The 15,755-nt window shown below is 37.6% G+C and overlaps 1 protein-coding gene across 2 annotated transcripts in view; it reads left to right on the top strand.

Annotated features, from left to right (window-relative positions):
• LOC139462409 (DENN domain-containing protein 2A-like) overlaps positions 1–15,755 on the top strand; it is an 81,829-nt gene that overhangs the window by 33,084 nt on the left and 32,990 nt on the right. For both annotated transcript variants that reach the window (XM_071244107.1, XM_071244108.1), the window contains exons 4-5: positions 359–473; positions 13,757–13,830. In XM_071244107.1, the coding sequence (XP_071100208.1) occupies positions 359–473; positions 13,757–13,830 (189 nt within the window). The remainder of the gene's footprint in view (positions 1–358; positions 474–13,756; positions 13,831–15,755) is intronic.

The raw sequence follows: 15,755 nt of genomic DNA, 5'->3' as shown, positions 1-15,755 counted from the left end.
TGGGTCAAGGGTATACATCTTAACAGAATGGAGATGTAGAACACACTGGATAATCATCAAGATTTGTCAACATTGTTTGATGCTTGTGGTGACAATTAAGCATTTCGGAAATCTGTACTTTTTGTTGTAAATAATTTCAACACGGCAGAAGGTGGCATCTGTTTGGACTTCGTCATAAAATTGTCCACAGGGTCATCTCCTGATGATACTTTTAGGCTTCCCTGTTGTAGGCTTTTGTGGTGGTAGTTTTATGTGTAGAAATGTGGAACTTTTTGTCCTGAGTTTCAACGATGAATGAAACCTGATACACCATCAGTCAAAATTATACTTGTTCATTTTTTTCTGCTTCTTTTATCAGATCAGATTCAAGCTAAACCAGGCATTTGCAGCAATTCAGAAGTATGTCCGCCATCGCAGCGATCCGATTCAGGAGGAGGTGGAGGACAGACAGAAGGACTGGGATACCGTCTCTCGTGAGTTGCTTCTGCTTCTTTCTCTCCAATAAACCTTCAGCGTCCATCATGGAGAAATCATGATCATCTGTTTATTCCGGGAGTTGATTTTACTACCCGGAATCAACTTATTTAAGTGATGTGTCTGACATTAACCACGTTAAGGTTGAAATGTAATTTCTTTATTATTTTAAATAATGATGATAGTTGGGTCAGTTTACTTGTTTAGAATGTACATTCAGAAGAAGAACAATAACAGGACATAAATCGAATTAAAAAATAAAATTGTATAGCAATGTAACTCAAGGTCCCCAGGGTCCTCCACAGTTTAATGCATTATTGGTCACTTTATGTTACTTATAGGGCCCTTTTGGGAGTCTGGGTTAGAATAGGTCCCCAGCAAGCTATGCTGGTCATGGGAGGAGACCAAATGGATCAGGTGGTCAGCCTCGTGACTTTGTGTGTCATGGTACCCAGATGGCGTGGATCATCGTTCACAATCAGTCACTGGATTGTCTGGCCCAGATTCAATTGTTTACAGGCCACCGTCATATAGCTGGAGAATTGCTCAGTTTGGTGTTAAACAACAAACAAATGAAACCTACAGGAATATGGATACACATGAAAAAGATGAAATGAAAATTTCAGAAAATTTCACTAAGCATTATAATTTTGATTGAAGCTGATTGGCTAGTCTGTTCCAATTTTCCCATTGTTTTCATTCTTTATTAACCTTTAGCCTGCTGAATTATTTTCACACTTCTTACCCCTGCTGGATTAATTTTAGCATAAAGCGCTATAAAGAGGGTGGGTGATTTCAAACAGTTGGTGCCTAATTAAACAAGGGCCAATTGAAGAAATATTTGGCACATTTATGCCTGATAGAAAACTGCACAATTCTATATAAAAATATCCTGGTGTTTTCAATCATACCAAGGTTAAGACCAAAGCGAACACAAAATTTGTAAATTTTCTTGAACTTACCTGAATTGCGTTATTGAAGGTGGTTTGCATTTCATGCTAGGAACCTTCTAATATCGTAACATTTTTGCAAATTGATTTCAATAATCATATCTCCGATATCTTAATTTTAATTGAGTAAAAATTCGGGTTTTATAATCGGCATATATCAGCGCGATGGTAAATTATGAACCATTTCAGTGAATTTATTATCTAAACGTTAAACAGAAAAATAACTTAATTTTCGAGGTCATCATGTCGGTTGCAGAAATACGAATATTCGGGTTCATCTGACGTGTCATGTTATAAAATTTGCAGGAAACAATTAATGACTTATAAATATTCACAAATCTTAATTTCAAGCGTTTTGGTTGAATATTTACGATATACAAAAATAAACAACCCGTGTCATGATGCTAGCAGACGTCCTAAAATCAAACATGGCGCGCTTCGCCCGACCTCCGCATAATCAACAAAGTTTACATTGCCTTTATAAATATAACTTGGCGAAAGTTGATGATCTTCTCTATCGAAGAATGTTTTATTCGTCATATTCCAATAAATATGACGAGAGAAAAATGAAAATAAAGATCGTGAATTCTGACAGCACTATTTCAATAAGTGCAAAGGTCACAGGCAGGGGTAGTCTGCTGATAAGCTTTCGAAACAAAACAATTACAGTAAATTTTGAAATACTTCGCCTATCACATACAGCAAAAATATAAGTCGATACACAGTATCAGTAATCACCACTAACATGAAATAAAAATGTGACTTTGACGATATAATTCGCGTATTAGTTAATCCGTTTGACCTTGCATGCTCCCGTGACCTGGAAACGGTAGACGATAAATCAACATGCCACATGCAAGTTTCTCGGTATCTTTTATTTGAACTTCTGTTGATATTTAAGAATCACCATTCAATGTTGTGAATATAAATGGGACATGATTCATATTTCTGCGATGTACATGCTGATAAGTTTCACTACAACAAGTGTATCCCACGTAATACGTCTATGGATATCGTCGATCAGCAAGATCGCCCTCAACAACAGGTGCGCGAAAATCGGCTTGACAAAACGTGTTTCAAAATAACACACCCCGCGTTGCTGAATATGATAGGGTATATATAAGCAATAAAATTCTACGTACATATTTTCTGTGTTAGTTCCACATTACATTTAGGATAGTTTTCCTTTCGGGAATACATTCATAGATTCTAGCATGATTTTAGAACAGTTTCACGAAGGATTTCTAAATTTATTCCAAAAATATGAAGACCACCATGATTGCGCATTGATTATAGATTTGTAATTGTTTAATTATTTACAGCTGTTACAGGTTTTAAAATTTTAAGTTATATTTAATTGTTATTTTTCCCACAATGATGGTGTGTGGGGACAGTAAATATTAGTCTTTGCATCAGCACAGTGTAACTGATCAAACTTCAATTATTATCTTTAGTTTAAACATATTTTTTCAACAATTATTATCTTGCACTCTGAAAATCAACTATGTGAATAAGTAACTCTCTGATGTCATCATTTTAATTTTAGTATTCCATGAATAATGAATAAATCAGATCCTTAACATATACATACTAAACTCATATGGACATTAATCTTGTGCATTATGTGGTTTGTTTCCAAATAAAACAATTCTGAAATATAATTTAATAGGAATTAATTTAATTTAATTACAGTAACAGTACTTGTAACAGTACATGACATTTTTGTTTGTTTAATCACAAGAACCATGGTGGCACATAAGCTGGTAAGTTTGCCATAGGTTTCTTAAAAAATGCTATCTCAGTCTTCTGGTTGGAATGAAAAGAAACATGCCTGTGTACATGTTTACCCTTGCCAGATGTATTTTTTCCAGTCAGCCAATCCATTACTTTTGTTCACCTTATGTGGTCTATTTTATACATACAGGTACTGCTTCCAACCTGTTTTTTCTTTGTATGCAATCACAGTATCACAACTTCCTCAGTTGGTGTGTATAAAAGTTCCCCTGTCATCATGAAAAAAGAATTATAAAGGAAAGTCATGTTTTCATTCAAAAACATATCTGTCTTTCTTTGAATACTCTTTGTCTAAGTGCCAGAAATGTCAGTGTCATAAAAAAAAATAAAAAAAGATTTTCATAAGGACTTTTCTTTGATAGACCTAGATCTAAGTCAAACCATGTGACTAGTTAGGTAGAATTATAACCTTATAAGCCCTCATTTCTGAGGTGTCCATATTTTTCACATTTTTAGGACTAAACGTGATCCGTGTAGATCTGCCTGTTTTGTTATGTAAAACAAATTCTTGTCTTAAAAAATGAGAAAAGGAATCATTCAGACGAAAATTTTTTATCCCATTGATTCACGAAAATCAGTTGAAATGTACAGTGGTGACTTTTGTACCCAAAAGTTCTAGTAATTTGTTACCCAAATGGGTATGTGATTTTGTAGATCTACCTAGAATTAGATATACATTAATTTGGTGTCTTAAACTTAACATAATATCACTTTCCTATCAAAACAATTCATTAAAAAAACAACTTAGGTTTAACCAACTTAACTGGCCTCTCCTTCAGTGACAAGATGTCAATTTTCTCTCAAAACTAAACAATCAATTTCAAGGATCACAGTCATAATCATATTTGGAACTTGATGAAATATTTTGTTATGTGTTCTGTTCATCTAACATAAATATAATTATAGATCTACTGTCTTATTTTCTTAGGTACAAATTCACAAAGTATTTTGGGTACAATTTAATTTGTTTTGGGTACAAAATCACACATATATATAAATAGGAGCCTAGAATCTATATATATTTACACTACCTCGTTGTGTACCAAAATGTTATCGGTTCAGAGGACGGGAGGTTCTCGGAAAGTTTTCAACAACATCTTTAATTTTTAAATTGTTCTTTTTGTAATGTTAGACCAATAACAATATTATGTTATTATTATGGCATGTCAATACGTTGTATCGCTCTCCGTTGCGTTCGTTTATAGAAAATATTTTAAAATTAAAATCATCGAGCGTGAAATCCATTACGGTTTCGGATTTAGACGTACACATTTGATGGCGACAATCACGAAGAAATATGAAACAAATAAGAGTGAAGAATGCTCTCCAGATCAATAAATAGTAAATAGTTGACGAAAAATAGTAAATTATGTATTTTCTTTTGAATTTGAATCTATTTCGGAATTCCTTTATGATAGCTTACCAACTTACCAACTTATGCATATTTTGCTTCTATGTGCCACATGTTTTCAGAAATGATAGCTATAATTGCAAGTATTTTGATTATTTCTCGTAAAATGCATTATTTTGCTATTGAACGGTTTACCTAGAATGTATATCAGTTCAGATTTTGCGTATCATCCAATATTTGTCATTTTTCGCAGTGTTTGTTGACTTTGTTCAACTCAACAAATCGCGAGTTAGGCCACGCCCAAACGTATCACTAACGTTTGTCGGCTTGTCAATGTGTCGGAAAGTTTATCAAACGAAATCATTTGCAAACTCTTAAAAAATGAAATTCTTTTTACAAAGATTTATACATGCGTGTCAATAATTCTAGAAAATTAAGTTAGATGTAACAAAATGATTGTAATAGTCTAACGGGATAACTATGCATGTGGAGTTGTTTGTTTACCGCCGTTGCCATGATCGTACAAGTTCCATCCAATCGATGATGTTACCGATTCAGATTGTTTTTGTTTACAATTAGTTACACCGAAAGTTGCTAATTTTTAGAAATAAAGGAACATGAGTGTTTTCCTTTCGTCAGCAAACAAAAAATTATGATTGAATAGGAAAAATGATGAAATTATAAAGAAAATATCGGACTGCATGCCGCTCAACGTGAAGTGCCAAAAGTCAACAATGGCCGTTCCTGGTAGTTGTGTTCCGAGAAGTTTGGCCGAAACTTTTTGAACTCGCGATATTTTCTTTTTGAGGTAAATAAATGACTGAACGTTTTGATATTGAGCAAGCTGAGCATTTATGCATGTCATACGTAATTTAAATGTTACGCAAAGCCTTCTTGGTAAATAGATATGGCGAGTTTTATTTTGGGGTGTTGTTATGCTATTCGCCTGTCGAATGGGTTCGACATCAGATGCACGGGGATGGACACCTCTGTTGAATGGGTTCGACGTTAGCGTGCAGAGCTTTAAAAGTCCCATATTATTGTGTGAACACATTGTCGCAAATAATCAACGATGACATCATTCATTCTTCACGACGTCACACTCTATTTATGTGATGTTATTCCAACAATTGACAGACTGAGCTGCTGTCTCAAGGTGATAGAGGGAAACCCACATAAAGCATATTTTGTTTTACTACATGGCTTGACATGTCTAAGGTCCTGCCAATCAGATTTCACAAATGCAGAGTTAATATTTAAGTTTTTCTTCATGTCTTAACATGATTAGATATCAAAAGGGAAGTAACTCTGTGAGCTGTCATTCAAAGCAACAGTCGAAGTAGCAGAAATCCTCCATTTTTATTTATTTTTACACCCTACCAAAAATATATACTGATAACTGAATATAAAAAATCACAATTTAAGAATTGTTATTTTAAACACCCTGTTCAACCTGTTGAAGATAAAATATGTTTTGTAAAACAAAGCAATAAAACATGCCAGGTGCAGACCGTATGTGATAAAGATTAATGAATATATCTTACAAAAAGTGATAGGCCTTATCTACATCTGGGTCACCTTATCTACATGTGGGCCAGCTGACCTATTTCTGCTGACATGACATAACACCAAGAACTGTGTACCACCTACATGTACCGTATGTTGTAATGGGCACACAAGTAATCCTCCAGCCAGTCAAGCATGACGTGATTCACCTGTATGTTTGAATGGATGAATCACCACATCTAAGGGTGGTGTGTTCACTGCATGGTGTATCTTCATATTTTGTAGAGTACTGGGAGCTGTTTTTATGTATTGGGTTGGTGATCTAAGATAGGGAGACTTAAACTCGTGTTAGAGCTTGATTTGATGTTGATGACAGTGATTTTGTGATAGGGTTGACAGTGATTTTGTGGTAAGGTTATTGAGCTGAAGTGTTGGTGTTAGTATCTTGTGATAGGTAATATGTATATGATGGGATTCTTGTAGAGGATATTATCAAAGTACACGATTTATTTGTATAATTGCCCTTGTTTACTATTTGTTACACTTACCTGTTTTGTCATGTTAACATTAGACTGGATTTTGTTTTATTGAATGTACACTAAGTATAAGGAGTATTACTATATATTATTATATATGGAAGTGTATTACAATAACAAGGGGTATATCGTCAGGTATTGAAGGTCAAAGGTAGATCGGTATTAACCACGCTAACCCTTTATACATCGTTTGTTTTACCCTGTTTATGTTAGTCATGAAAAATAACATCGGCCCCTTGGGCCGTGTCAGACAAATTTAGCCCTCTCTGACCTTTGCATTTTCAATAGCCTCAATCATTTGAGAAGCTGGTCCACGACAAGATCTTTGTGTGAATTCTTAAGGTAGCTCCCATTAAAGCAAACTGTCATCGGTTATGTTTGCTCTTGCCTGTCAAGGGTTAAGTTCTTATCAGGTCAAACGTACACTCTTGGGTATCACTATCAAAAAAGTTTCTCAGCAGGCGATTACAATGAATGTCTGAGATACTGTATGGATGATTGTCCCAAGGCTGGTAGTTAGGACCGTCGTGCATTCTGTAGTATTAACTTGTGTTGAGGAGACATTTGATAGTACTTGACGATGACATTGCCTTGTCCTGATTTGCCTGGGATCTGATGTTCTAGTGCACTGTGAGGATCTTCTCTGTGTTTGTGTGGACGTGTTCATGCAGTGTGCATGTGAGGTACTGTATCAAGGCCCTTGTGTGGGACACTATAGCTGATTGCTGTGTGTCAAATATTAGTGACTCTGTCCTATGTGTTATCTGCACTTGTTTTACAAGATACCAGCATCATGACCCTACAGTTAGTCTATTTGATTGTTTACTTAAGGAGTCTGTATAAATGTTTAATCAGTAGAAAGATCGGCAGCATTGAGTGACAGTTGCCTTTATTATATAGAGGCAAAGGCTTGACATTCAACAATGAACTGTTTGAAGGAAACACAACAGCCTGTTAATATACTTGAGATTTGAGTACTTCCATATATTACGCTTATGTATCAAGTTGATGGGATACAGAGCTGTGACCTTGTGACCTTCTCTGCATTAGGAAAGTGTGTTTGACAACATGTGTCACAATCCTGCTGCATCTAACACCAGATTACATAGGGACCAGGCTTCACACATTTTACCCATTTGGGGAATTCAGACAGGGTCATCTGTGTGACACTCTTCGCATCACGCTAAACGACACCCTTGAGCGATGCTGAACAGCTACCTGCGGGTCCAGTCTTATGCCTGAAGAGGAAGAGAGTGCTGTTAGTGATGGCTTATGAATACCAGCAGAAGAAAGTCTGGAAGACTGGTCAACTAGGGTTTCATGTCAAATCTGGTACCAGTCATAACAAAGAGGTTCCAGCATTGCTATCACCTACCAGAAACAATGGACAGTACTTGAAGCCTGTTTTGGGCAAGGTCAGTAATGGATGGGGTACTCCTTGGGATGCTGATGGTCATGTGTCAGCCTTTGCTAAACAGAATGGCTGTGGAGCAGTATCTACCCAAGGTGCGGAAGCAGTGTCTCCCCGGTGTACAGAGTCAGGTTCTAGACAATTCGGTAATGGTTTTACGAAGAAGACAAAGGTCAGTGAAATTGTATCAAAGATGGACTCAGGGCAAAATGGGAAATTGCGGTCACAAATAAAAAGCATTTCCACTCCAAATTTGATAGATATTTCAGAGAATAATTCCCATGGCCAAAATACAAGGACAAGACGTAAGTCCCTGTTTGGTGATATTAGTGTGAAAGAGAAGATAAAGAAATGGGAGAAGTTCAACGAAACTTCAGTCAACACATCATGCATCACAAAGCAACAGAAGCATGAGACTACAGGAGGAGGAAACCTCAGACCTGCCCATCCACATGTATTTGAGAGAGTCAGTGGAGAGTATGGAGTTGATAAACAAGTGTCACAGACTGTGGTAGATCAAAGATCTCATGAAGGAACAAAGGTAGATCGAAGATCTAATGACTGGACTAAGATAGATCGAAGGTCTCATAAAGGAACTAAAGTAGATCAAAGATCGAATGATTGGACTAATGTAGATCAAAGATCTAATGAAAAAACTAATTTATATCGAAGATTTAGAGATTGGGATAAGGTAGACCAACAATCTAATGATTGGACTAAGGTAGATCGAAGATCTCAAGAAGGAACTGAGGTAGATCGAAGATTTAGAGATTGGGATAAGGTAGACCAACGATCTAATGATTGGACCAAGGTAGATCGAAGATCTCAAGAAGGAACTGAGGTAGATCGAAGATTTAGAGATTGGGATAAGGGAGATCAAAGATCAAATGATTGGACTAAGGTAGACCAAGGATCTTATGATTGGACTAAGGTTGATCAAAGATCTCAAAATGGAACTAAGGTAGATCGAAGATTTAAGGATTGGGATAAGATAGACCAACGATCTAATGATTGGTCTGAAATAGGCCGAAGGTCTCATGAAGGAACTAAATTAGATCAAAGATCTAATGAGTTGACTAAGGGAGACAGAAGACCTCTTGAAGAGACTAAGGTTGCACATACCTCAGACGGCAGTGAAACATATTTATCAACAGGAAGCAGTCAGATATTATACAAACCATTGAAATCATTTGGGAACAATGATGAATGGAAACCAAGCAAAAAATTAAAGCATTCAAGTTCTGAAGAAGTTAAGTCTCGTGTTTTCAATGGCAATCAGCTTGAGGATCAGCGAAGCCATACCAGGGCACCTCAAGGTAGCAAATCAGGTCTTTCAGGAACATTTAGATCTGACACAATAGTGAAGGAGAAAGGGAAAATGAAATCTTCTAGGAGTAAGTTCTATGTTTCTGTGGGCGATTCTGAGGATGTTGATTTGGATTATGAAGTTGGCCCACTTTTGTGTCGTTCTATGAGTGAACCAATTCTTGACAAAGTTGATGAAGGAATATCACAGACCTCAAAATCAATTCATTTGGATATAAATTACACTGGTACTGACAATACTGCTGGGATCTATCAGAGGGAGAGCATACCTTGCCGAGAACAAAGATCAGGGTCATTATGTAGTGATGGTCATGTGACAAATAATGATTCTTCTAGCCATATTTATGCTATTCCTTATCACAACACTGACAGTCACAGGAAACAGTATGGGATGGGAAGCCAAGAGAGTTTAGGTGAGTTCACCAGTATGGCTGTGAGGTTACCATATCTTGTGTATGCAGGTTTAGAAATTAATATACATTTTCACAGGTCTACCAAAAATGATCTACTACAGAGTTGCCATCTACCTAATGGTAAAAGTGGTACTCACAAGAAAAACAGCACCAGTCCTTCCTGAATTATATCAGTATCAGACAAGCAAACTTACATTACTGTCAAAACCTGGCATGTCAACTTAACAAGGATTTCTCTGGCTGTGATGTCGCTACACCTTGTGTATGTTAAAGCAGGGACCTGGCCGTGATGTCGCTGTACCTTGTGTTTGTCAAAGCAGGGACCTGGCCGTGATGTTGCTATACCTTGTGTTTGTCAAAGCAGGGACCTGGCCGTGATGTTGCTATACCTTGTGTTTGTCAAAGCAGGGACCTGGCCGTGATTTTGCTATACCTTGTGTATATCAAAGCAGGGACCTATCCGTGATGTTGCTATACCTTGTGTTTGTCAAAGCAGGGACCTGGCTGTGATGTTGCTATACCTTGTGTTTGTCAAAGCAGGGACCTGGCTGTGATTTTGCTATACCTTGTGTTTGTCAAAGCAGGGACCTGGCTGTGATGTTGCTATACCTTGTGTATATCAAAGCAGGGACCTATCCGTGATGTTGCTATACCTTGTGTTTGTCAAAGCAGGGACCTGGCTGTGATGTTGCTATACCTTGTGTTTGTCAAAGCAGGGACCTGGCTGTGATGTCGCTATACCTTGTGTATATCAAAGCAGGGCCTATCCGTGATGTTGCTATACCTTGTGTTTGTCAAAGCAGGGACCTGGCTGTGATGTTGCTATACCTTGTGTATATCAAAGCAGGGACCTGGCCGTGATGTTGCTATACCTTGTGTTTGTCAAAGCAGGGACCTGGCTGTCATTTTGCTATACCTTGTGTATGTCAAAGCAGGGACCTATCCGTGATGTTGCTATACCTTGTGTTTGTCAAAGCAGGGACCTGGCTGTGATGTTGCTATACCTTGTGTTTGTCAAAGCAGGGACTTGGCTGTGATGTTGCTATACCTTGTGTATGTCAAAGCAGGGACCTGGCTGTGATGTCGCTATACCTTGTGTATATCAAAGCAGGGACCTGGCTGTGATGTCGCTATACCTTGTGTATATCAAAGCAGGGCCTATCCGTGATGTTGCTATACCTTGTGTTTGTCAAAGCAGGGACCTGGCCGGGATGTCGCTATACCTTGTGTTTGTCAAAGCAGGGACCTGGCTGTGATGTTGCTATACCTTGTGTATGTCAAAGCAGGGACCTGGCCATGATGTTGCTATACCTTGTGTTTGTCAAAGCAGGGACCTGGCCAGGATGTCGCTATACCTTGTGTTTGTCAAAGCAGGGACCTGGCTGTGATGTTGCTATACCTTGTGTTTGTCAAAGCAGGGACATGGCCGTGATGTTGCTATACCTTGTGCATCTCAAAGCAGGGACCTGGCTGTGATTTTGCTATACCTTGTGTATCTCAAAGCAGGGACCTGGCCGGGATGTCGCTATACCTTGTGTATATCAAAGCAGGGACCTGGCTGTGATGTTGCTATACCTTGTGTATGTCAAAGCAGGGACCTGGCCGGGATGTCGCTATACCTTGTGTATATCAAAGCAGGGACCTGGCCGTGATGTTGGTATACCTTGTTTATGTCAAAGCAGGGACCTGGCCGTGATGTTGCTCTACCTTAAGTATCTCAAAGCAGGGACCTGGCCGGGATGTCGCTATACCTTGTGTATGTCAAAGCAGTGACAAACCTGACAACCAAGTAATCGATGGCCAGAAAATCAAGTATCACAACTTTGCATTTATGGATTTTGAAATATGTCTGCCGTGTACAAGTGCAGAGATTCACATGAGCTAAAGGTCTCATTGGAATCCACTTGTTGCACATGACACCAGTTTTATGAATATCACTACAGCATCTTGATTGAACATATCTCACAATGTAAGCACCTAGGCGAAGAAAATCAAAGTGACTTTATAACTAGTGCAATAATGTAAGCGTCATTTGGGCCTTAAGCTTGATGGCTAAATTATGTAAACAAGGAGCATGTATTAGTTTTACTATGCAGTCATCTGCACATATTTAAATACACCAGAGAATAATACAAAATGGCAACATGTGCTGGAGTTACACATGCGACCAATCATCATAGAAAAAACAACGCAAGGTTGATTTTGAAGGCGTGTAATGAGGGGTCGTCTTATACACAGCGATATACGGTATGTCTTGGTTATCTGCTGAAACAGGGTCCATTGGGGGCAAAAAGCAAAATAGTGGTGAAAATTTATATAGTGATTGATATATTTGTCCATGTGTGATGAAATATCTTCAGTGGACTTTTGACATTATTCATATTATAGATGGGTTTGATAGACGTAATATAGAGGAAATGTACAAATTATCACTAGTTTTTTAGCTTAAAAATTGAAGCTTTACTTTCTAACCCTACTTTTCCCTGGATACTTTATGGCACAGCTCCAAGGTCCATAGAAACTTCTTATATTTCTAACACAGATCACCTTGTGACCTCCATTATTTACCTTAAGATGTTTTTAGATTACTTTAAGATTTCTAATAAGAAAATATAAATAATTCCATATTTATTAATATTATTCGAGCTACCTCCCATAAGTCTTCAACTTCTCTGAAAATAATGTACCAAGGAAATGGCAGACATGGTTAACTTGACATCAGACTTATACAAAGCCAGGAAATCTTCATTGTTGGAAATACTTGACATAGGTAAAATATGTACTGTTTGTTAGGCAAAACTTCTTTATGATTGTTTTACAGCTTCCACTGACCCTAAAAAGACACAAAGTAGAGACACTCCTGAAAAACACATTTTTGATTATGTTGAATTCAAACGTATGTGTTCACAACCAAAATGTTTTGTATTACAATTTGCAGGATAAACTTAACTACCGCTGTTCACATGGCAACATATTCAACCTTTGAAAACAATAATGCCCAGGATATTCACCAACAGTTTTGTAAACCTGGAAAGAAAAAAGCCTGGCCTAAATGCTTTTGAAGTCGCCGACCCTAGCTCTGGTGTTATAACTCTGATGGGCATTCAGATGCAGACCCCAGCTCTGGTGCTATAACACTGATGGGCATTCAGATGCAGGCCCTAGCTCTGGTGCTATAACACTGATGGGCATTCAGATGCAGGCCCTAACTCTGGTGCTATAACACCGATGGGCATTCAGATGCAGGCCCTAGCTCTGGTGCTATAACACTGATGGGCATTCAGATGCAGGCCCTAGCTCTGGTGCTATAACTCTGATGGGCATTCAGATGCAGGCCCTAGCTCTTGTGTTATAACACTGATGGGCATTCAGATGCAGGCCCTAGCTCTTGTGTTATAACACTGATGGGCATTCAGATGCAGACCCTAGCTCTGGTGCTATAACACTGATGGGCATTCAGATGCAGGCCCTAGCTCTTGTGTTATAACACTGATGGGCATTCAGATGCAGGCCCTAGCTCTGGTGTTATAATACTGATGGGCATTCAGATGCAGGCCCTAGCTCTGGCGTTATAACACTGATGGGCATTCAGATGCAGGTAAAGAGACATTTTGAAAACAGCATACTTTTGGTATTGACCTGAACACTTTCTAGACTTTCCCACATGATCTTTGTTTCATATTCTGTCAGATCATGTACAATATGACTTGTGAGCTGTCCATTTACATTCTGTCTTGACTTTTTTCAATCAATACATGTTTGACAGACTGCTTCAATTGTCAATAAATAGCATCCAGCACTGACTACATCTTGAAGGTGAGCTTCAGTACCTAAAATTATTTTGTGTGTTCTTGCTTTGAAATGTTTTTGTCTAATTTTTTTGCAAAGTGTATACTTCTTTTTTCCATTGATCTAGGATGCTTCTGTACATCAAGGTGGAGAATGAACTTTATTAATGTACATGTAAAGTAAAAACTGTATGATTCTTTTCACAGTTGACTCTGACTGTGTGGATGTTTCTGAGATTCAGCGTCGGGTGGAATACGTCAGCAGTGTCAGGGCAAGAACAGTGAGTTTTTCAGCTAATGCTTTTTTCTGTTATTGTTAAACATCTTCGGGGATTCCGGGTAAGATTATAGGTCCACTCCAACCTATGCTTGCCGTAAAAGGCGATTATTCTTGTCGTAAGAGGCAACTAACGGCATCGGCTTGTCAGGCTCTCTGACTTGGTTGATATATGTATTCCATTTGCGAGGATCAATGCTCATGCTGTCAATCACTAGATTGTCTGGCCTAGACTCGATTATTTATGACCGCTGTTATATAGCTGGAATATTGCTGAGTGCAGTGTTAAACAAACCAACAAACAAACAAACAAACAAACATTCTTGCTATGTAGGAAGTCTGGGTAAGAGTTGGTCCCCAACAGTCCATGGTGGTAGTAGGACTGGCGACCAAATGGAGCCGGTGGTCAGACTTGGTGGCTTGGCCGATTGTGTGTCATTGTACTCCTACAACATGGATCATGGCTCACAATATCAATCACTTGATTGTCTGGTCCAGACTCGATTATTAAAAGGCTGCTGTGATATGGTTGGAATATTGATGAGTATGGCTTTAAACAACAAACAAACAAACACATATGCTATGAAGAACCAAATCTCTTCTCCCCCTACCCACCCATTTGTCATTAAATTAGTGGTCTAATTATGTCTTGTTTGGGATCAATTATGTTTAAATGTAAATCCTTTAGCAAAATATTTCATTCAGATATGAAATATAGAAAATAAGTTAAAAAAGTGTCTTTATCATGTTTATTAGATCAAATTATTTTAATTTTTGCTCAGTTGCAAATTATGTATTGGTTCAATGTAAGCATTCCATCCTGTCAGCAGTGATAGGAAGAAGTGTCTGATCTTTTTTAAATACCATCTCGTCATCATTATGCTTTTACTGATGTTTTTTTTAGTGGTGAGTCATTTGAATCAACTAAAGAACGCTCCAATTTTGAAGGTAGAGAGGCCATTGCAAGGTCAAATGAGGTTACTGTCGCAAAGCTTTTAAGGTAGAATGTAACTATTCTCTGTGGACAGGTCATAGAAATAACCTAGAAACATTGTTTCATTGATGCATTCCTCATTAAAAGACCTTATGGTCAAAACTCGACTCTTGGCCATTTTAAATCTCTGAATAAATGGCTTCATTTGTAGTATATCTTTAAATCATATGAGTCATGGAACCTCTTTAAGAATGATGAAGAATGATGAAGCTAATAACGATGGAAACAATTGAACGAATTGTCTTATCATGTTACTGATATTGAACAAGATATATAACAATTTAAATTTTTTATTTGATATTCTGATGGTAGACAGTTTTTAATGTAATAAAAAACGACTAAGGAGTTTCTGCAAGATGCAGATGAAGACAGCCTGTCACATGTATCAGTCTTAAAAAACTTCCTGGAACCAATTAGTCCCAGAATGCATCTGCAGACATAACCCCGCGGGAGTGATTAGTGTAAGGAGACCATTCAGTGTTTGACCATGCTCATACTTGAAATGCATGTCCATCTTGTGTTTATTGATTTTTGCGATTTAACATGGAAAAGAATTTTGCAGACTAAAGTTTGGTGCCTCTGGCGTAATTCTGGTTTTAGGAGTTGTATGTTTGACAGATAACATATTGCACCTCCTGGGAACTGGAATCCGATAGCTTCTGTTTTTGTGGTCAGACTTTTTTGTGTCTAATAAATTATCAAGGAACTAGAGAAAGAAAGGTAATAACAAAAGATATTATTGTTCTTCGTTCTTCAGGAAATGGATAGAGTTAATATGGTTATTTTAGAAGAGTTAAAGTCTGCATTACAGTTATTGATGACATCATCTTCAGGGAAAATAACAAATATTTACTGAATTTAATGTTAAATCACATTTATAGTTTATATTATTTCAGAGTCTTTTAATTTTACCATTTTAGTTTTACAATTTTAGA

This window comes from Haliotis cracherodii, unplaced genomic scaffold, assembly GCF_022045235.1.
Source record: "Haliotis cracherodii isolate W230 unplaced genomic scaffold, xgHalCrac1.p SCAF_15, whole genome shotgun sequence".
NCBI lineage: Eukaryota > Metazoa > Mollusca > Gastropoda > Lepetellida > Haliotidae > Haliotis > Haliotis cracherodii.
This window is presented reverse-complemented; position numbering and strand designations above follow the sequence as displayed.